The sequence below is a fragment of the Amphiura filiformis genome, chromosome 10 (assembly GCF_039555335.1).
Source record: "Amphiura filiformis chromosome 10, Afil_fr2py, whole genome shotgun sequence".
NCBI classification, from domain to species: Eukaryota; Metazoa; Echinodermata; class Ophiuroidea; order Amphilepidida; family Amphiuridae; genus Amphiura; species Amphiura filiformis.
In genome coordinates this window covers 60409723-60432906 of record NC_092637.1, presented here as the reverse complement: position 1 = coordinate 60432906, position 23184 = coordinate 60409723, and the positions used below count along the sequence as shown (strand labels likewise).

At 35.4% G+C, this 23184-nt stretch overlaps 1 protein-coding gene across 1 annotated transcript in view; it reads right to left on the bottom strand.

Annotated features, from left to right (window-relative positions):
• The window catches only part of LOC140163099 (uncharacterized), a 61381-nt gene that overhangs the window by 34928 nt on the left and 3269 nt on the right, over nucleotides 1-23184 (bottom strand). The window contains exons 3-11 of the mRNA XM_072186476.1: nucleotides 22485-22709; nucleotides 19351-19467; nucleotides 18814-18966; nucleotides 15371-15604; nucleotides 14550-14708; nucleotides 14271-14394; nucleotides 10436-10584; nucleotides 9470-9556; nucleotides 8553-8820 (exon numbers count right to left, since the gene is read on the bottom strand). Coding sequence (XP_072042577.1) covers nucleotides 8553-8820; nucleotides 9470-9556; nucleotides 10436-10584; nucleotides 14271-14394; nucleotides 14550-14708; nucleotides 15371-15604; nucleotides 18814-18966; nucleotides 19351-19467; nucleotides 22485-22658 — 1465 coding nt within the window. The 5' untranslated portion in view covers nucleotides 22659-22709. The remainder of the gene's footprint in view (nucleotides 1-8552; nucleotides 8821-9469; nucleotides 9557-10435; nucleotides 10585-14270; nucleotides 14395-14549; nucleotides 14709-15370; nucleotides 15605-18813; nucleotides 18967-19350; nucleotides 19468-22484; nucleotides 22710-23184) is intronic.

Sequence of the window (23184 nt, the reverse complement as noted above, 5' to 3'; positions counted from 1 at the left end):
CTTATTATAATATATTAGGCTAGATACAATCCTCTCAATTTCTCAAGCAATCAGCTTATCTGCTTATAATCACATAGCTGTAAATTCACATCCAATGAACTTCTGTGTTAACTTATTGATTTGCATTGATGACAAAGCAACTAAGTGGAAGCTTTCATTGGTATGGAGCTGAATGAGATATAGGCCCTACATCATGTAGTGGTAGGCGCTGCACATCGTCATCATCCCTATATCTTCGTGTTAAAAATTGCCGTGATAGTACAGCGAATCCTCTCATATTTTAACAGCTACGCATCGCGATTTTGTTCGAGATAGGCCGAGCGACTCAGGCTAAGCATACCATGACTATCATATGAGATACCACAGCGTTTCTATATTCTACACATTATTACGATTTGTGCATGCTCTAGTCCCCCAAATGATGTTTCTATTACAAGAAAAAAATTTGTTTTCAGGTAAAACCAGGGTTTTGTTTCCAGTACACTCACTCGAAAAGCAGTACATTAATTAGCGGGGCCTTGCAGCTTGCTGTGGATATCTTTTACTGCATTTTTAATGTAAAAAATTTGAAATCCAATGTAAAAATTGAGATATTTAATTTTGAGAATGACAATTATACTTTATAGGTATAAAGGAACGCGTGTAGCCCATTTAGTTAAGTTCCAGGTGCACGTCCTATAACACAATGCATATGTAAACTTTCTTTATCTGTGTCAATAATAGAATATTGATTTCAACGGAGTATTGAGCTGTATGGAAAAAATATTTATAATACAGGGTGTTGACACTGTGCGCTGCCAGGAGTAGTGGCAGTGTGAAAGATGGTCATCGTAAGTTCCTCCAGGCGTACGTCTGGGTGTACATAGCGAGCTAGCCGTAATATCCGCAAGGCATATGTTGCAATGTGAACGCTGCTATATGCCTGGCACCGTGTGTAAGTTTGACCTTTTTTGATTGGAACTAAGAAATGGCATTTCGCATGGTATATACGCAAACCAGAAGTTAATGCTTGGTGGAACTGGTCGGTGTAGTACTAGGAGTAGGTTAGGTGTAGATACGTGGTAGGAGTAGGGAAAATATTTGTGGAATTTTTATCAATGTTAGCGTAAGTTTACGCCGGGTGTACATGTAACTTAAAATATGAACACGACTATTAGCATGTGTAGTATCAACAATATTGTCATTACATTACTCACTTTTGACTCACAAACATGGGTACATTGTATTGCCACCATGGGGCTTATGTTATGTGTATGACATCCTTTTTGTATAATTTCTGACAAATTCTTTAAAGTTCTTTATAAATTCTGAGTAGAAGTACCGATAAAGTTGATAAACCTAAAATGCAAAGTGATGGTAGAGCTGTCATCCTTTACATAATCCCACAATCATCCAGCATAAAGATTATGAATTTGCTAGGAGTTTCCTCTTTTTAGGGAGCACTGTTATAAAGCATCGTGGATGTGTGTGATGGGTGGGTGCAGTTGGCTACAATTTCATTTTCTCACACCAAATGACCCTCAGAATAAAATGACATGAACAAAATAATATTAAAATTTATGACCCATTCCAGCAAAATAAAAGTATATTTGTTTTTTTACAATGAGACTTTCAAATTTAGCCAATTGTTATATTTATTTTCTTAGTTTGTCTATTTCTCATGACTTGTATAGTAATCAAGTTAAGTATTTTGTGATCCTAGAATCCTCTTTTTATGACATTTTTCAGTAGATATCCACACAAAAACCTTTTCCCAAAAATTTCAGTAGAGATTCCGATTTTGCATTTGGAAGTTATGCATGATTATGTGTATTACACTGCTCCATAGACAATGTGTTGTAATTTTGTTCTAGTGTACCAGAATGAAATTCAAACTACACGATATTTATTCTAAACGAATTAACCATTACTGAACCAGGTCTCACTAAATCTCTGAAGTTGGAGCACTAGCAGTCTTGATGTTGATCATGGTAAATCATATGGAAGACTAAACTTAATGTAATGTTCAAACCAGACTCAATGCTGGATGATGGTGATTTCAAGTGGGATTATAATTCCTGGATGGCATCATAATGTAGATTGTCACCACTTGACTTGTCCTTAATCAATAGCTATCAATTGATCATCTCTGTCAATGTTCATGATAAATAGGCCCTTAATAATGTTTTTTTTTTTAAACAGCAATTTTTTTCCTTTTAATTTTTTATTATAATACTTGTTTAATTCAAGTGCACTTAATTATTTTTTTTTCTTACCATATTAAATGCTCTCCTACTGGAAGTGATTTATTGTACATATATAATATAATTCAGTTTTCATTTATTTTTGTGTACTTTAGGGGCCTACTTACATCTTGCGAATGGTAGTGAGCTTTGACAAAATTGCTTTGATCATTTCATAGTGAGCGTGTAGAAGAATTCAAATATCACAGCTATACTTTTGTAGGTTCTGTGGTTCTTGAGTTATGTTGTAAAGAAAGCTGAAACAACAACACTAAGCTTAATGACTTAACTTGAGAATCATTTTATACTTAATGTATTAAAGGAGGATTTTGTGATCCTAGCATCCTCTTTTTATAAAATTTTTCAGTAGATATCCACGAAAAAAACTTATTCCCAAAATTTCAGTTGATTCCGATTTTGCATTTGCGAGTTATGCATGATTATGTGTATTACACTGCTCCATAGGACACTGTTGTAATTTTGTTCTGTTATACCAGAATGAAATTCAAATTTGACGATATTTTCGCTCAACGAATTAATCTGGAAGAAATTGTTGGTACATAAACATTATGTAGCCAGAGGTTTCCAGTGGTATAAAAATCTAAATTGTTTTTGAGAAAAGTGGGGGATGAGGCTGTGGATCAAAATGCCCTTTTTAAGTAAAGATATAATAACTTCAATGGGGGGGCTTTCTTGCGGTAATTTTGCGCAAAATTGGTTGATTTGCCCCCCTGAAATTCACTTTGCCCCCAATACCCCCCCCCCGAATAAAAGCGCCGCCACTGAATACCTTTTGAAACTAACAAAACACCATCCCACATTGTAGCTCTTATTTCGAACTATATGACCATCTAATTTTGTTCACACCAAACATGATTTTTTTTTCAAAATGGACCAGGGAAAGTTCATTTTTTAAGTTTAAATTAAAAAAAAAAAGGAAAAAAAAAAATAGGAATATTATTGCAAATGCAATAAATTTTGATGATTTTTTAAAAATATTTTTAAAAAGGACAGACTTGTAATCAGGCTAAAAAGTTAGCCCGTTGAGAAATGCATACTTGTTGTGAGTATGTGGTGAGTAGACTTGAACAAATCTTGATTTTACACACCACCAAATCGGGTTCGAATAAAACTCAGAACTCAGTGTTTTATTCTGAGAACCACACCAGGTTGATTTAATGGGAAAAAATGGGGTGGGGGAGGGGGTTGTAAGGTTGATGATTAAAAGAAGTTGATGATTAGCATGGTATACAGATAATATAATAACATTATACATATGATTAGCTTTATTTTGATACCAAATTTCATTTGAAGTTCCCATCGGCATTGACAAAATCATCAATATGAACATGTCGTTCAATGAGGATTTTTGCATGTATAGTGGTGTGCAACAAGAAAAACAAATCAAATAAGAATGGCGACATCCTATCTATTGCGAAGTGGCGGTTTTATCAAATAATAAGAGTTGAAACTTGAAAGTGAACAGTGTCATGTGCTTGAAAGGCTAGGTCTATATATTTGACTATAAGGCCTGATTCAATTCCATGTTTTCGTCGAAGTCAAGTTATAATGGATTTATAGTGAATTCAATTTTGATGAAGTGAGTACACAAAAATTTGTTTAAGCTTACACAGTACACATATACATGCATGTTGAACCACACTCAGTTTCAGAGAAGAATGGCAGTCCCTTACTCAGATTGGCGCAAGCGCCCTGTTAATGAAATCGACATTTTGACGCAACATTTTGACGCGTAATCGGCCAATCAGATTACCGCGTCTGTTTTTATGATTGTCAGACGATTGAATCACCGATCAGAAACACACGTCCGTGTTTACGCTGTGCACGCTCTCAAAATGTAAACAAGTGCCGTTCTTCTTTGACCGAAACTGCATGTAGCTGAGCGCATGCATGCCATGTCCATATCTGTAATTGCCATAGGGTAGCAACAACATATACAAGATTAATCGTTTTTAAAATGAAATTTTATGCATACCGAGTTTTATCTGCTAAATACGCACAGTTATGCCGTTTGAAATGACGCGTCAATTATTTGTAATTTGTGACGATCGTGAGATGGCGAACACATCCAACGAACCATTGATTAGCAAAAAGCCTGCATTTAATTTAAAAAAAAATATAATTTAACTTTTCCCAGATGTTCATTTAATTTTTGTGAATTAGCATTCTATTCAGTAAGCAAATTTCCCATTACTACATACAGTACACACATAACCTATGATTCTGCATGGCCATGATTGTTATGTAACACCTTTTGTAATTTACACCCTTAATCCAAGGTTATGAATATGGAATGAGGGCTAGCTGTTTACATTGTCTGTTTGCATTGCAATGGACCTGTGATTTTGCACAATGGATATTGTTATTGATGCTAAAAATATCCCATGTTTTTTAAATGGAAGAATGTTTTATAAATGGGCGGGGGGGGGTGCCCTAAAATTACACCCACAATCATATCCCTAGAGTAGAGTCTAACCATCGAAATAACCCTAAATCCTATATCCCTAATTCTAAACCCTAACCTAAATTGTAATCCTAAACTCTAACTCTATGTCCTAACCCTAACACAAAATACAAAAATATTTTTAAAAAATCATCAAAATTTATTGCATTTGCAATTCCTTTTTTTTTTAATTTAAACTTAAAAAATGAACTTTCCCTGGTCCATTTTGAAAAAGAATCATGTTACCAGCCTTTTGCCATATAATTTCATTTTAATTAAGACAAAAAAAATAGCTTCAAAATTGCTAATGTTAATATTTTTGTATGATGACCTCTTTGGAAATCAGTTCTACTATGTAATTTTTGTCACTGAAGTATTTTAAATCCTGAATAAAATAAAATTCCTTTAAAAAAGGAATGGGGCGCCCAAAGTATGTGAGCTTGGACGTGATATGGTGAATTCCATGGCATGGTGTTTAGATTTGGTCCCGGGGATTTGGTATCATAATGATTTTTTCTAGGGAAGAGTAGAAGATGATCAAATGCAAGACAAATGTGTTTGATTGGGGAAGGTGTATCACAGGACCGTTTTGGATGAAATAAATTGAATTGGAATGAAGCTGTCGTGTCAATTTGCGATTATGTGGGGTGGGGAGTTCAATTTTGGGGCATATTGTAGTGATGATATTGCTTTGGATATTGAATATTGTTGAATTTCGTTATGCAGGGGGGTATATGATGGATAGTATAGAAGAGGATCTACCCCTATATTGACCAAAAGAAAAGTTTTTATGAATGTATAACGTCTGTGATCCCGGTTCTGTGATACATATACATCATAACGTCTGTGATACATATACATCATCTACTTGCTAATACACTGAAAATCTAATAGAGATGAAGGATAAAAGACAATTACAGAACATTCATTCTTCAAAAGTAGCTATATGGGTATACAATGTTTACAAGATAAGAACGTTAATGTTTTGTACATGAACGTAACATCTTTGATACATAGTTGTTAACACACTGAAAATCTGACTAGAGATTTACAATTTGATGATATCCAAAAGAATACTTACTAACTTAGCATTGAAGAATTAAAATAATTACAGAACTTTCATTTGTTAACATACACGTAGCAATGATTAACAATGTTGAAAATACAAACGTAACGTTTTGTTCATAAACATAACATCCTCGACACATCTAGGATCCGCATAATTTGTTGATTAATGTCATAAACAGTCACAAAAGATTTATGGTCTGATCATTTTATCATTTTAAGGGGGACCCGATATTGCATTTGGAAGAACCAGGCTTTTCAATTACTATCAAAACTGCTGGGTACCAAACTTTTTGATACAGCTTGTATAGTAATTTGTTCTAATTTCCATGCAAAAGGAGCCAGTTGTTTCATCCTTAAAACAAATAGGCTACACCATAATTTCCAATTACCCCATGCAGATAGATAAGACCTTGGTAAGATAAGCGTGTTAATTGTTATGTCACTATCACTATCTTGATCTTGATAAGATGCCTGACTTTGAAACTTTGGGTACAAAACTCATACTCTGCAAGTTAGGTCAAATTTTGCACTATGATTGTTTATTTGAGCTTATTGGACTATGCCATTCAGATTAGGCTATTGTAATCCATAGTGTTGGTCACCGTCTATCGGGTTCTAAGAGGCGTAAACTGGTTACAAAGGTCAAAGTGGTTACAAAGGTCAAAGGTCTCGATTTATTTGGTGTTTTTACAAATCCATTAATTTTGTCTTTTAAACAAAGAATATACGCACACCATTTTATCCTGTGCATAACAGAAAACAATAATAAAATCAAATCCAAGCATATTGTGGATTTATTTCTGAGCAAGGGCATAATTTTAGCAAAATAGCACAACAATTGCGGAGTAAATCTAGTAAGACTGAAATTAGAAGCTACTCACAAGTACATGCCAATATTGTGGGACGCCTCCGTAGAGGGCGCCCCAAAAAGCACAAACAAATAACGATATAATACCCTGAGTCTGGGCCCTGACCAATGATTTGTTGTAAAACTTACACACAAAGCTACTGACCTTATAAGAGCACAACATGCACTCATGCTTAACAAATACACACTTTACTTAAACAAAAGATGAGATTGATTGACAGCTTAAAAAGTACTTGACACCCAAACTGATGATAAGATAGCATCACTGATGCCAATTTGGAATCACTGATTCCGTTTTAGCATCACTGATTCCATTTTAGCATCAGTGATTCCAAATTAGCATCACTGATTCCAAATTGGCATCAGTGATTCCAAATTGGCATCAGTGATTCCAAATTGGCATCACTGATTCCAAATTGGCATCACTGATTCCATTTGATGCCATTTGAAGCCATTTGATGCCATTTGAAGCTATTTGATGCCATTTGAAGCCATTTGAAGCCAAAAATAGGAAAATGACGCCGTTCCACTTTTCCTAGTGTAAACGGCACTAAGCATGCTAAGTAGGCCTATGCCTATAATAATTGTAGGCCTATTATAGTCAAACACTTCCGCCCATGGTGTCAAACGCTTCGCTTTAACATGTCAAATAAATCCTCCTTTTGGTCATTCGAGTCAGGTGAACATAAAGCTGAAAATAACTCACTTTGTGTAACTTGATAACTCTTTGGCCCAATATCTTTGCAGAATGGGAGTCTTTCTTACACCCGTTTGTGACCAAAATACACCAAATTAGAATTAGGCTAAGAATTTTTTAATATTCTTAGCCTTAATAGTCGACATCATATAATTGTTCCTAATTATGGACACTTCTTAGACTATTATAAGTATCTTAGGTAACTTTTTTTTTTACAGTGAACACTTACCTGCGTAAACAGACAATTCCTTTTTTGTGGCCATATGCGTAAATGAACGCTGATCCGGCATCAGATCGCGCTTCATACCAGCGCGTTAACACGCACTAAAAATATCCACGTCGCAATTAACTATGCATGGTGTCGCAGAAAAAATGCATTTTTGACCTATTTTGGTCAATTTACGCGAAAACTAGGTCCGGTACCCCCAATTTTTTTTGCGCGATTTTACAGAGCTTTTTCTTTTTCATAACATATATAAAATTAAAAAAAATTTGTCTCGACAATTTTTTTATACAACGCATAAGGTGATATATTTTGGGCAAATTGCTGATTTTGCCATTGAAGTGTACAGAGATTTTTGGAAATGTACACCTCTTTTAAAACGGCTGTAGCTCAAAAGTGAGGTCCGCACCCCTGTTTTTTTTCCTGATTTATTATCTACACATATTAATGTACAAAATATGTCAATTTAAAAAAATTTCGTCGATAGGTTTAGTAACGACGGTAAAACCTTAAAGCAGTTTACAACATCAATTGGAAGCAGCACATCACAAACCAAGAGCTGTATGGGGACCTACCGAAACTTTCACAGAAGATCAGAGAGAGGAGGACACGTTTCGCTGGGCATGCATACAGAAGCAAATGTGAGCCTGTAGCCAAGCTGATCCATTGGACACCAAAACATGGAAACAGAAAACCTGGCAGACCCCCTCTAACATACGTGGATGTATTGAAACAGGACACTGGACTGGATGTTATGGATTTGGGAACGGCCATGCAGGACAGAAGGGTTTGGCGTGCTGTTGTAGTTCGAGGACACCACTCATCTTAAGCAAGTAAGTAAGGTGACAGAATAAATAAAAACCATTTCACTTTAATACCTTATGACAAAACAAAAATTCCCTTTAATCCACCGTAAGACAAAAAACAAAACTAAAATATTGTCTCTGTGGACAGACGGAGAGACAGAAAAGTGTTGAACATAGTTTAGGCGAGACAAATCAAGACATTACCTTGTTTTACGGTGGTGCATGTCATTGCTCCTTGAAACCATGCCCGGTAGTCACATGTCTTGACACATATATCTTCCTTACTGCAGTTTATCTGTGGCTTACTGAAAATATCTTCAAGTGGAAGAAAATGCCACTCATCCAATTCGGGATGTAACCGATTACAAGGGCAGGCTATAGAACTCTTGCCATTGATCCCACGAATGCCATTGATCCCACAAATCCAAGTCTTGGTCAGTTCTTCGAGTGCACGCTCAAGAAAGTCTTTCACCTAATTAAGGAACACAAACAAAAAAATTTATGCTAGTATTATGACCAGTAAGCTGCATTCTGTGTTGAAACACATTTAGTGGAAAGTCAAACTAGGGAAGAATTTACTTTAATTGTGCAAGTTGTGTATAACAACTATAAACTTTTAGGGACCGTTCACAAACACTTGTAAAGGGGGGGGCCTGATGCAAAACAAATTCATCGCAAATATATTTTGGCCCCCCCCTTTGCAGACCTCAAAAATTCCAGCTCCCCCTTTTTGACATGATGGGTCAACCCCACAGAAAAGCATATAAACTTAATTTTTCCAGGAAAATTTGTGGTCATTTTAGGAGGGTCAAAATTTTTCAGGGCCCCCCTTTTTGCATCAGGCCCCCCCTTACAAGTGTTTGTGAACGGTCCCTTAACCCTTCGTAACTCAAGTAACCGTTCGTAAAGTTACAAATACCCAATACTAGACATAACTTTACGAAGTGTCCCTGTAGTAAATCCCTAATACTTACAAAGGGTATATATCGTTCGTAAGTAAGTTTAGTGAAACGGAACTTACGACTCGTCGTAAGTTCCGAACGATTTCGAGACTTATGAAGCTTAGTTAAGTTTAGTGAAATATTCAGTTTATCCACCATCAATTTGTACCATTCACTTACAGCAGAGCATGCCTTGGGATCTGGTGTAGTATCACTGCTGCTTCTTGTACCACCTGGAGATACCACATCAGTCTTGCTTACTGTCACCTGAAATACAATTTGTGATTCATAAAGAATTGACCATTGAAATTTATTAAAGGTAGCTCACATAGCTCATAAAGTAATCCCTTCCATAGGGTCCCTTTGATTTAAATTTTCAAAAAATTCTTTAATTTGCACTGAGAAATGGAAACAAGGAGATACAATCTTTCAATATAGCACTTCACGGAAACTCTTATCACAATTTTTTACCTATGTGGGAATCAATAGCATTACAAATGTCACAATTTGATATACCGAAAAGCATCAAAATTTGGCATGTTTTCTTATACCAGTAATACAGCAGTCTTGGCACTGATCTAAATATTTAATGCCCTAATAATTACTCATGACTACTTTGGTTACATGAACTCATAGCTAGTAAACATGTTTGTCATAAATTAAAATTCCTATTGAATATATTTTCATACAGGATTTTCTAATTTGAAATTGCATGATCTATAATCATGCAACCTGTTTACAATAGCATCATCAGTTAAGTCTATTTATGTTTTAGAAATAGGCCCCTATCCAAAATTGAAAATGTTGTTCACAATTCCAACGCCATCTGTTGTAGAGAGGATATTCCAAGTGTCATAAATAGACCAGTGCGTTGCACAACATGTAATGGAAATGTCTGAAGTGATGATAATGTTCTACAATGTAGTTAAAGATATTACATAAGTGGAAAACCCTGATTGGAGCTGATAATTTCCTGAAACTGCTTTAACATTTCCTGAAAATATGTATTTCCCTATACTTTGTACAAGGAAGTTCCAAGTAAAATTACCTTAAATCAGGAAATTTCCTGAAGATTAACATCCCTGGTGCACAAGACAATGAGTTTCAGATATTCTTCACTCAAGGTTTATATTTCAATAAACTTACTCTGATACAAATTGGTTTTGTAGTTTGTATCTCCAGTTGGAAATTGTGATCATCAAGATAAAACTTGCCATAGCGGTGGTACAATTTTGGTTTCCCTCCACTCTGTGACCAACGGGCAGCACGCACTAATAGACGATTAAAGAATCCATCTGTTTTCCATAAAAAAATTAAATAAACATGTGATTTATACAGGGCTTCATCAAACCAACAGACATCGACAAACTTCGCAGATCACTATGGTCCAAGACTCTTCATAATAAACCACAGGGTGGAGCCCTGTATAGTATACTTGTTGATGCTTGTTATTAATGAACTATCTAATTAACCAGAATGGTAAATTTGTATTGCTCAATATCATTACATGCAGTGGTGTAGCCAGGATTTTTATATGGGGGGGGCAAGTTTTTGACACAAACCGACAAGTAATATTGACAATTCGAGCGTAGCGAGCGAAGTGAGAGGAGCGAGCAATGGGTGGGGTCCAGGGGCCCGCCTTAGGGCCCCTGGTGGGGTGCAGGGGCAAAGCCCCTGGTGTGTGTCCAGGGGCGAAGCCCCTAGAAGCTCTGAGGTTTTAGCGTTGTGGAGGGCCATTTTCATTCATGTTTTTACCTTTATATTAAAATTGAGTGAAAATCACTAGAGAAGGTAAGGAAATAATGTTTTAACATGTTTTAAAGAGAAAGGTTGCTATTTAATATAGTGTTTGAAAGTTTGAAATAATTTATGTAGGTTACACAGTGCGCCGGTGTGCCTAAATACCATACAAATAAGTAATGTTGAATCAAATTGTCACATTACTGACACTTTTTGTCGGACCCAAGTTCACATGACCGACGATGCAGATGCATGATTTGCCGACCTCTGGGCCGGCACTTAGTAGACCACTCAAAATGAACCGACGGTCCCATCTGAACCGACGGAATGGCATATTGGGCCCCCCCCCTCTAGCTACGCCACTGATTACATGCAAAGACTGATGTTATCCCAAATAAAGCTACAATGTATGATTTCCATCAAATTACTAAAATGTCAGGAAGTGCTTTTGTCCATTTATGTGGAAAGAACAAGGCAAAGTGAAAGAAACCTCACTGGCCACTATGGCCGTTTAATGTGAAGGCCTACAGGGATTTAATGTGAGTTTACATGAAAACACAATGCATTTGGCTGATTCCATTTAGGTGTAAGTTGGGACATGCATAAACATTACAAAAACTCAGGTTTTTAACCACTTTCATTTGCTTGATAAGATCGTACATTATGGCTTTAACAAATGTCACTTACTGGTAATTGATTTCATAAATAAACTGGCCTCAAAAAGATAATTTTTCACAAGGTGTGCAATTTTTGTTCATTTTTATGGAGAGGATCCCTTACCATAGAAGATTGATTAATAAGCAATACTTAAGCAATCATGCTAGCAATCACTGATTATTAGCAATAATCTAAGGAATATTAAAAGATCACTAGCCATCATTAACAATCTAATCCAATTATAAGCAATAATACATCCTTGGTAAGACATCATGCTAGCAATCGGTCCCATCATAAGCAATCACTGATTGCTAGTGTTAGCAATCACTGATTGCTAGCACTATATAAGCAATCACTGATTGCTAGTGTTAGCAATCACTGATTGCTAGTGCTAGCAATCACTAGCTGCTAGCTTAAGCAATCATGATCACATGATAGTTCATGGCCAGGTCAGGTCAACTGATATTTTAAAATTTGCTGTAGACATAAGGTGACATGGCAGTTGAATGGTACTAGTATCATAATGTGCTGTAATCAACTGGTAAGTTATTTGATGTGTGTATGCTTATAAATGGCTATGCAAGAGGTAAAAATTAATGTAAGCTTATCAACACAAGATGATATTGCTGTTGGCTAAGCTACATGTACTTGCGTACCCATTCAAGTGATTAAGAACAGTATGGGGTACATGTATAATTGTCTCTTTTCAGGGTCTATATTGCAATATACCATTACAAAAATTTAAATGTGCAAGGATAATGTAATTAATTATAATAAGTGTATCCAAGCTATAGCTAGCTTGCATGTACACTAGCTTTTAATTATATTGTATTAGGGGCTGCGCAATATGAACCCCCGGGCAGTGGGGGGGTATGTAGGGGCTGCGCAATATGAACCCCCGGGCAGTGGAGGGGGGGGGGTAAATGTTTTTAAATGGTGTGCCAAAAATGCCTCCCCCTCTTGGCCTGCTAAAAAGAATGCCTCCCCCCTTTTGCACATATGCCAAATATTTGGGTTCCCAATTTTCAAACTTATGGTCCAGATATATATGATATAGGGAGCAGGAAATGTTGCATGTTTGAACATTTCTGTTGTGTTTTCAGAAATGTCTTTTAAAAGTTGACCCGCAAATGTGTGCCAAAAATTGCTTTCCCCCCTCTCAGCCTGCAAAAAAATCTTTGCCCCCCCCCCCAATTTTACCCTCCCCCATGGCTCATAATTATTGGACAGCCCCTTGTACTTCATTTTGTGAAATCATGTGTTGCAACACAGTGAGGGGGATCACTCTCACACAAAAGTGCTACCAACCCGTGTCCAACTGACCACCTCTATTAATTGCACCCTTAAAAATCAAATTTTCACAACATATTTGCACATGTGAAACAAATGCAAAATTCTACACTAAATGGCATAGCGAATGTGAAAACATACACCTTAAATGTAATAAACTGATGATGATCTAATTTATATCCTAAATGGCGTACATAAAACTGGGAAATGGGCTAATGATAAATATGCATCAAAATGTAACATTTAATTGTGGATATAATTTAATGATGGAATATTGATTTTACAATGTTGAGTTCTTGTACCAGGCAACCCCGATACCAACATCTGACCCCTCTATTTTGATAGTGTGAACAAGTCCATTAAAAATCATGTGGTAAGTCATAATAACATGAAAGGAATAGTGATTTGTCACCTAGCAATCATTGATGTCTTATTTAAGCCATCAATGTCTTATTTAAGCCATCAATGATGCCTTATTTAAGCAATATATTGCTTAGCTCATTTAAATATTTCGCCCATATAACATGCTTAGGTATTGCTTATTTATTGCTTATAAGCAATAAGCAATATATTGCTTCGATTGCTTAATATAAGCCATCAGTGATGCCTTATTTTAAGCAATCAGCGATGCCTTATTAAGCAATCAACGATGGCTTAATATAAGCCATCAGTGATTCCTTATTTAAGCAATATATTGCTTAGCTCATTTAAATATTTCGCCCATATAACATGCTTAGGTATTGCTAATTTATTGCTTATAAGCAATAATAAGCAATATATTGCTTAAAATTTGCATGAAGTACTCAATGGGAAAATTAAGCAATCAGGGCCTTGTTGATTGCTTATGTTATTGCTTAATTATTGCTTGTTTTTTTGGTATTAAGATATAACCTTGTGAAAAAATATAAGTTTCTTTTTGAGGCCAGTTTAGTAAGAATCAACCAATCATCGATGGTTGATTGCAAGATCAAATGGAATTTGTTCTATTGTCTAATTAATATATATGCCAAATTAATACAATCCTAATCTGCTCACAAAAAACAAATGTTCCATATTTTTTTTCATTTTCCACATGCGATGGACCCTTCTCAGCTGCCAGTGCTATTTTGTGTGTCATCAACAGCGAAACAGGACACAGAGTAGCTGTAATTGCAACGCTGAGATTTTTGCAGTAATACTCCTAACCATGCAATATGGCAATATTTTAATTGGCTCCTGAACAAATGATTGAAATTCACACATCAAGTTGAGCTTGACTCAATCACTCCAGCCAGGTCATCACACATTTGCTTACCAGGCAGGAATCCTTGGAAGTCTATGTAGAATGTGATGTCATTTCTGTTTGCTGTTGGTTCCTGATGCATCTTCTCACTAGGAAAGAGTTTTAAGCAAGCTGGTACATAATAGATGGTTTCTCCCTGAAAAAATGATGGTTGTGAATTTTGTTAGATTATTAGTAAGGAGTTTTGCCTTTTCCTCAAACTATAAATACAACAAGTGTATACTCAAAACAAGGAATAAAATTCAAAAGGCAAATATGGGAAAAAATAATAGGCAAAATAGCTCAACTGACCTCGGCACCTTCTTGCGGACACAACAGATCAAACATCTCCATGAGAGCTATGAGAGCTTTCTTCTGTGGTAAGAGATCACTCCAGACATGATCAAGAAGAGAATCTTCCAAAATGCCTTCTTTCTTCAATTTTCGCCACTTTTTCTTGTTTATCGGATCCTGGAGGACACATAAAGAGTACACAAAATGATGAAGATTCAAGATCACTTCCACTTATAAGTGTCCCAATTAAAATGCTTTTTAGAGGTTAAAATGACCTCCATGTGTGACATTGTGAAGGATTACCTGGTGCAATGAGACAGAACAATTCACATGGGTGCAACTATCGTATTGGTGCACAGCGTGATTTTGTCTTGTTGTTCTTGGCTAGCGGCCTAGCACCCATAGCGACAAGTTCATTTTTGCCTATTCAATTTTTGTAAGGGTATAAAATTTGTGTTTTAAATCTGCAAATTTGAATTATGAGAATTAAATCTTGATTTTGTGAAACGAGGAACTCAAAACTGATGGTAATCAGTTGGGTTAATAACACTGCATCTGACATTTTACTTTGGACCTACACGCCTTGGTTCCACAGGTAAAATGTTTTTGATTTTTCTCAATACCCTCAAAACAAAATTAATGATGTACAGTTATTAACCTCTAATCATAAGAGGTTAATATCTGTTAATACCTGTGGAACCAAGGAGTGTAGCTCCAAAGTAAAAATGTTCAGAAAAGCAGCCGTGCAGAATTTGACATTTAGTCGCAGATGCTGGACCTATCGATTGATCAGTAATGTCTGGAAAAAAGGTTTATAGAGCACTTCAGAACTTTCATACCAGTTTTGGCAATGTTGTAATGATTCTCCTAAAGATACCAATGAGCCACTGGGGGTCTAAGATGACCATGTTTTGTAGGTCTCTGTTGTTATTTTCTCCTCCTCCATCTCGTATATCCTCCTCCTTGGATTCATCTACTCCAAAATAGATAATGGTGCCGAGATTGTGGTAGAATTTCAGCATTTCGAATACTGTGTCTGCTTCAATGCCTAGCTTTTTGCTTATATCTTGCACCTATTTTGTATAAAAACATGTTCTTGGAATTAAATATTTGGATTTAGTCAACTGAGCACTTCAATGACCAATCGAGTTAAATGTACTATATGTAGTTTACTCACTCTAAACAGTGTACAAATTTTCCAACAAAGGGTTCACAAGTTCCAAGTGTCCCTTTTTAGATTAGATAAGATAAACCTTTATAAACAATATTTATTTGAATTACCAAAATACAAACAATATACAACACACAAGCAAGTAAATGGTAATTCAGAAAAGAAATATAGACTTGTAAGTCCAAACACAGAGTGCTATCCTTTCCTGTTACATAACATAATTCATAAAAGAAAAAACACACACAAAAAGCAAATAGAGAGAACTGACCTGTAATGATCTTGTTGAAAGTCTGTGTACATGCATGTATGCAGGGGATATTCAACAAAATCAAATTTGAGCAACAAAGCAAATGCTCAAAGTCTGCAAAAACAACTACTACTGCTACTGCTACTAATAATAATAATAATAATAAAATTTGCTACTCAATCTGCAAGAATTTTTTTGTACATAAACATTATGTAGCTAGAGGTTCCAGTGGTATAAAAATCTCAACTTTTTTTGAGAAAAGTGGGGGATGATGTTGTGGATCACAAAATGCCTTTTTAACAAGTTGCTCATAAAAGAACAAATTTTAATTTTAGGGTAGTTTGTTAAACTTTTTCATTTGTTTTTCTTTTAATTTACATATATATTTAACAAACTACCCTAAAGGCTTGTCCGAGCAATTCGTTTATAGGCACACATATAAATTTTTATATGGTACATTATAGCTTAATAATATATTAGCCTAAACGCAAAATCACGAAATACATGATAAATGTCACTTTCATACTCATTACAAGGAAAATGTATTGTCAAGAGTTGAGTTACATAATTTTAAGAACAAACAATTTAGTTTTGAAAGTTGCACATTGGTTCATTTAACTCTGAAACAATGCAATAGGTAGGTCTGACAAACTGTAGTTTTACATTCATGGACCGAAGTGCAGCTTTTTTTTACATGAGCCATTGTGACCAAATGCAACGATATGTGACATTGTGAATTGGACCATGTAAAACAAAATATTAATTCCCAACATTTCAATTTAAAAAACTTCCTAGTATTAGGAGCTTAAAACTTGTTAACCCTTTATTTCTGGAGTTATAAGCTTGAAAATGTAACATTCCTGCACAAAGTTGCAAAATGACCTTTCAAATACAAGAGCCAATTGCAATGGGAATTATTTAATTATTAGCAATCAAATTATGTTAAGCTGTATCCACTACTGTCATACTAATCTGTCAACTTTAAATTAAAGCATTTTCTGCTAGCTCAAGATGGGTTATTCCTTCATGTATTTTTACACGAAATTAGGGTTAGGGTTAAGGTTAGGGTTAGGGTTAAGGGGGTACTACACCCATTGCATTTTTTTTGCATTTTTTTGCATTTTGTGAGGAAATGAGAAAAAAAATTGGACAAAGTGGTATGCAAAATGAAGGGGCAAATCTTCTCGTTCAATTGGTGGCATCGGTATCAATGAAGCGTACATGCTTCTAATTCATTCATCTTTATTTCATTCAAATATAAAATATAACAGCACAACAATTAAACACATACATTGAATGAGGATGTTCTCGGAAGGCCGGATGGCCTGTATTAAGAACCCCCTGTCCTAACAAAAAAAAGTTTCAAAATAACAACAACAACAAAATATACCGCTAAATGTCAAAACACAGCCCCCCCCCCCCCATTTACCCTAACAAAAACTAAAAGAGCCAGTTTTGTGATCAAGAATATGCAAGAAATTACCAAGATAAATTCAATACTACATTAACTATATTACAGATAATACGATACACAATTAAGTTACTTTAAGCCGTACAAGGAAATTAGATAAAATACTAAATGTAATTAAGAATAATATTATCTTTCACTTTGGTTTTGAAATGCTTGATCGTCTTTATAGTCTTTATATGCTTGATCGTCTTTATAGTCTTTATATGTTTCTAAAGGTATAAGCCAAAAGGTGGTACATCACTGATGTTTTAAATTCACTTCATTTTGGAAAGCTTACCATCAACGGATTTCGTTAAAATTTTGGGGATGTGTTTTGTTAACATATTAGGGAAATAATGTTGATATGTAAAATGGGAATAAGTGGTTCCTGATTTCTTTTATGACTTCATGAACTTGGTTCTCCACAACTATCAAAAAACGAACTGGTTAAAATGCTTCTATTTTCAATGTTGAGCTATATTTTGTATTTTTAACTTACAACATTATTTCACTGAAACTTAATTAAGCCATAGGTAACAGGTTACCACAACCACACTACAGCAATGTTGAAAAAGATTGTATTTTTTGTCACCTATACCACCATATTAGGTAGTTTTCCGTAAGCTTCATTTTTGTGATTTTGGTAACTATTTTATATTTATTTGCCCAATCCATCTCAACTAGGCAATCTAAATTGTACTCACCATTTACATCCCAAGGTATTTTAGTATATCCAGTAACAGACAAAATATCAAAATTGATGCCTCATTATGACATGTATGATATCACAGACTATCACATGTGGATGCCTGAATTTGACCTGAACCAAGTGACCTATAACCTGACCTTTGATGACCTTATGGCCTTTTTAAATCTCTTTTCCTAACAACACATTATAGGAGATACATACATGGTGTAGTATTAGATTGTCTATGTGGAAGAGCTTAGGCCTAATTAATTTATTCAGTGTTATAATCAGTGAGTACATTTCTATAGATAGTATAACAAAGGATTTATAATGTATTCTATTCATGTAGTCTACTTGAACATGTTGAATAGAATAAATTATTGGTTTGTTATGAAACACATATCTGAGTTACTAGGATACAGTAAACAAAAAAATATATAGGGCTAAAATGATTGTCTAAAATGGTTTAAAAGCACTTTGTATGTAGAGATATTTTATAAGTTCAGGACATGAGGTGATGAACATATTTATATACTTCATAAATTTGCAACAAAAAAAAGAAGAGGGGTACTGATGAAAATAAGGGTATTATACCCCTTAAGATAAGGGTTAGGATTAGGGTTAGGATTAGCTTTATACATGAAATAATTACATGGAGGATCGACCTGCAGATGGCAAATTAATGTCATGATTTTAAATAACACATCTTTGCCCTCTATTACTCACCTCTGTCAGTTCCATGAAGTGTTTGCCTTCCTTGATAGCCTCTGCTACAGACTTCTCAAATGTGAGCCACTTAAGAGGAATCTTCTCTCCCATGTATGTTTCTCGTCCAGCAACATACACTATGTCCTCCCTTAGTGAGGCCAAACCTGCAATCTGATTTAAAAGCAAAATATAGACCATAGAGTTACAGGTAATTAATACTGTTTAAAAGAAGTATATTAAATTACCTGGTGTGTGATATGTCCCACAAACTTTTGCAGTCTGTGATAAAATAGATTCTAATGATTTAAAGGAATACTCACAAGTTTCTTTGAAAGCAGCAGTTTTTTATGTATACTATTTAAATGTTTTGAAAACTTGAAATAGTTTTAGCAGCTTTTGAAAGAAACATACCACTAAGAAATTCATGAATGCCCCTGCAAAAAAAAAAAAAAAAAAAGATAAATTCTTTAAATTCGATATGTTGTCACACCTTTTGGAAGATTGGCCTTTCAAATTAATTCTATAATAAGAGAACAAACAAATATTACTGGTTACCTCTGTATCTGTCTGGCTATTTGAGCTGTTCTCTACAGCATAAGGCTGGCTGACTACATGTTCCTCATAAGGCTTATCAGAAATCATGTCAAAGATGCTCTCGAACTTTTCAGATATCTATATGTAAATAGGGGGATAGATACAAAGTTAAATAAACTTTAGATGATCATCCTTTGCACTAGCGTTGGGCGATACCTGATAGTCCATACTGCCGATAAAAGTTGCATCATTATCGGTGGTCCATTACCTTTTGGTATCGGTCATTTGCCAATACGATACTTGTGATATAATGCACTTTAATAATGTAGTAAATTACCATGAAACAAACCAAAAGAAAAATTTGCCTAAAAAGATTTTTTTTAAATACACATTTCTAAATATATAAGAGATGTTTAGTATTATGTAGGGATATAAAAAACCCTATCCACGATCTGAAGTTTAAAGCAAATTGAGCTTGTGTTAAAAAAATCTGAATAAAAACAAAGTGTTTAAGCATTATTAGCATTTTGTACAACTGATTGAACTTAATGGGTAAAATTGTTATTTTCTTGTATGATTTAGGTTTAAAAACAATACCAGTAATACATACACCTGTGTAACACGCATCCATTATTATGCACTCAAGTAAAATGGGATTAGTATCGGAAGTATCGCTGATACTTTTAGGTATCGGTATCGACAACCGATAGTGGATACAAAAGAGGGTATTGCCCATTACTATGCACATTCATGTGCGATGTTAATAATTAACACCTAACAGAAAGAAATTCTTCACTTGTTTGAGCGGTCATAATGTTTAATAAGATGTATTAAGGGGGTACTACACCCCTGGCCAATTTTGTGCCTATTTTTTGAATTTTTCTCAAAAATTATAGCGCATTGGTTACAGGTAAGATAATTATGTATTATAGGGGCAAAGACTACAACTACTGCACTGAAAATTCAGCAACTCAAGGCAAGTAGTTATTGATTTATTGATCAAATATTGGTTTTCCTCATTTTTGACTGTTAACTCCACAACTGTTGTCTGTGCTGAAATAAAATTTCCAGTGCAGTAGTTGTAGTCCTTGCCCTATAATATACATATCTTACTTGTCACCAATGCGCTATAATTTTTTAAAAAATGCAAAAATAGGCACAAAATTGGGCAGGGGTGAAATACCCCCTTAAGAACATTAAAATATATGAACATGCAAAGAATTTTTATAGCTGCAGTTTGAAACCTCAAAACTTGAGTGAAACGACTTTCAAATCATGCAGATTAAAGATTTTGTGAAATGGTGCTAACTCTTATGTAAGGTCAATATTGCATACTCTTGTGCCATGATATTTATTTATTTATTAGACTTTATCACTGGTATATACCAGTAAAATTATTGCACAAATATTGAAATACATAAAAATATAAACATTTTTAGAAAACATATCAGAAGACCAGCGAATAGACTGGGATAAAGAGATGTAACTTTACCTCTAGAACCGTCCCACCAAAGAGAATCTTGAATAAAATTTGGATAAACTAGAAACGTTGAGGCTTGTGATGCCTCCACCCAGATGATCCCAAAATGACCTTGCAATGACCCCTTGGTGACCCCGGATGACCCTGAAATGACCTTCTAAAAATTTGGCTCTAAATGTTGACTGTACCCACCAAGTTTCATGCCCATACGACCAATTTTATTAATTTGACCTCAGATGACCCCTTGGTGACCCCGAAATGACCTTCCAAAAATTTGGCTCTAAATGTTGTCTGTACCCACCAAGTTTCAAGCCCATATGACCAATTTTATTAATTTGACCTCAGATGACCCCTTGGTGACCCCGGATGACCCTGCAATGACCTTCCAGAAATTTGGCTCTAAATGTTGACTGTACCCACCAAGTTTCAAGCCCATATGACAATTTTTAGTAATTTGACCCTCAGATGACCCCTTGGTGACCCCGGATGACCCCAATATGACCTTCCAAAAATTTGGCTCTAAATATTGACTGTACCCACCAAATTTCATGCTCATATGACAGTTTTTACTAATTTGACCTCAGATGACCCCTGGGTGACCCTGGATGACCCCAAAATGACCTTCCAAAAATTAGGCTCTAAATGTTGACTGTACCCACCAAGTTTCATGCCCATACGACAGTTTTTACTAATTTGACCTCAGATGAGCCGTGGGTGACCCCAAAATGACCTTCCAAAAAATTGGCTCTAAATGTTGACTGTACCTACCAAATTTCATGGCCATATGACAGTTTTTGCTAATTTGACCTCAAATGACCCCTGCATGACCTCAGGTGACCTTGACCCATTAACCAATACAAACTTGTTCTGCCTGGGGTCAAGATGCACCAATGCACCAAGTTTGAGGAACGTGCAACCCCTAGTGTCCGAGAAAAGAGGTAAATGAGGAAAATGGGCCCCCTGACCTCAAAGGACCTTTTACCCCAGTATATGACCTTGAATCTCACCCAAAGAAAAATAGCCAGAGTTTCTGACCATAACCCACCTATCCTGAAAATCTGAAGTGAATCCGCCCATCCATGCCCGGGATATAGCATCCGGACAGAAGCACGGAAGGACGGAAGCACAGACATTGCAAAAACAGTTTGCCTCGCAGTGGAGGCATAAAAATGAGTGGAATGCCAGGGGCGCAACCTTAAATGGGCCTACAATTTGGGCAGCGACAAGCAGGAAAATTGATCTTTTTACCCTCTATCTTAGTAGGTTAACACAGTAGATATGCAAAAGTATTCTTTTTCTGATTTATTTTTGAGCTAACCAATCAATTTGCCATAATTTTGGCAAAATCGGTGCAACTGAAACTTTTACCCCTGTACAACCAAAAATGTTAAATTTTGACCTAAAACAAGGTTTTTGTAGAGTGGTAGTGATTTCTGATCAATATATTGGCAATCACTTTTCTGATCAAGCGACCAAAAATATATGTCATGAATAAAAGCTTCGTTACTTGCAATTGTTCAGTATGATACAGGCATAACACAGAAATACATACTAAATAATGTTTGATGGACACACTGACTGTCAAACATATACACACAAGAATCATGCTGCAATAGGGTCTTCTTTCAGACGACTTAATACTACCATAAATAGAGATTATGCATTTAACACTTACCTTTACTTTCCTTTCTTGTGGATCAGTGCTGATATCAGGGCTATCTCTGAAAGTTCCCACAAGAAATATGGTTGGTGATTTGACTGATAGGTGACGTTTGTTTTCATCACATTTTTGGTGGTTGGTTGTACTTTGAAGGTCTATGGTTGTACCATATGCATAGATAGACTGCATCCAGAAATCTAACAACTCTAGACCTGTTAACTCATGGAATTTTGACTCACCCTGGTAAAAGAAAAATTATAAAAATTATACAATTGAGAATCTCTCATACATTACATTACAGTTTAAGTTAAATTTCCATCTTGATCAATTGCCAAAATTCCCAAAAACTCACTTTTTTGTAATTTTCTTCTTAATTGTTGTTTTTACACCAAATCTGTATTTATATTCAGATTCCTTGATGTCTTGCTGTTAAAAATTGTATACTTTTATGTCTTGTGTGAATAATTACAAAGTTTTAAATATGGTACTTTTACTACATGCATGTCTGAGAGTACACAGCTGCCTTTTAAACTCAATTAAAGCACATTAAAATTTCTCACTCAGCACCAGCAGTACCTCAGGTTACTAGTCAGGTATCGACTCTTGCTTCATAATTGTAGCATTGGCATTAATTAGCTCGCAATTTATGGGACATCGTGGTCAGATATTGAACAGAGCCACTACTAAACAGAGGAATACAGCAAGCTTTCTTATG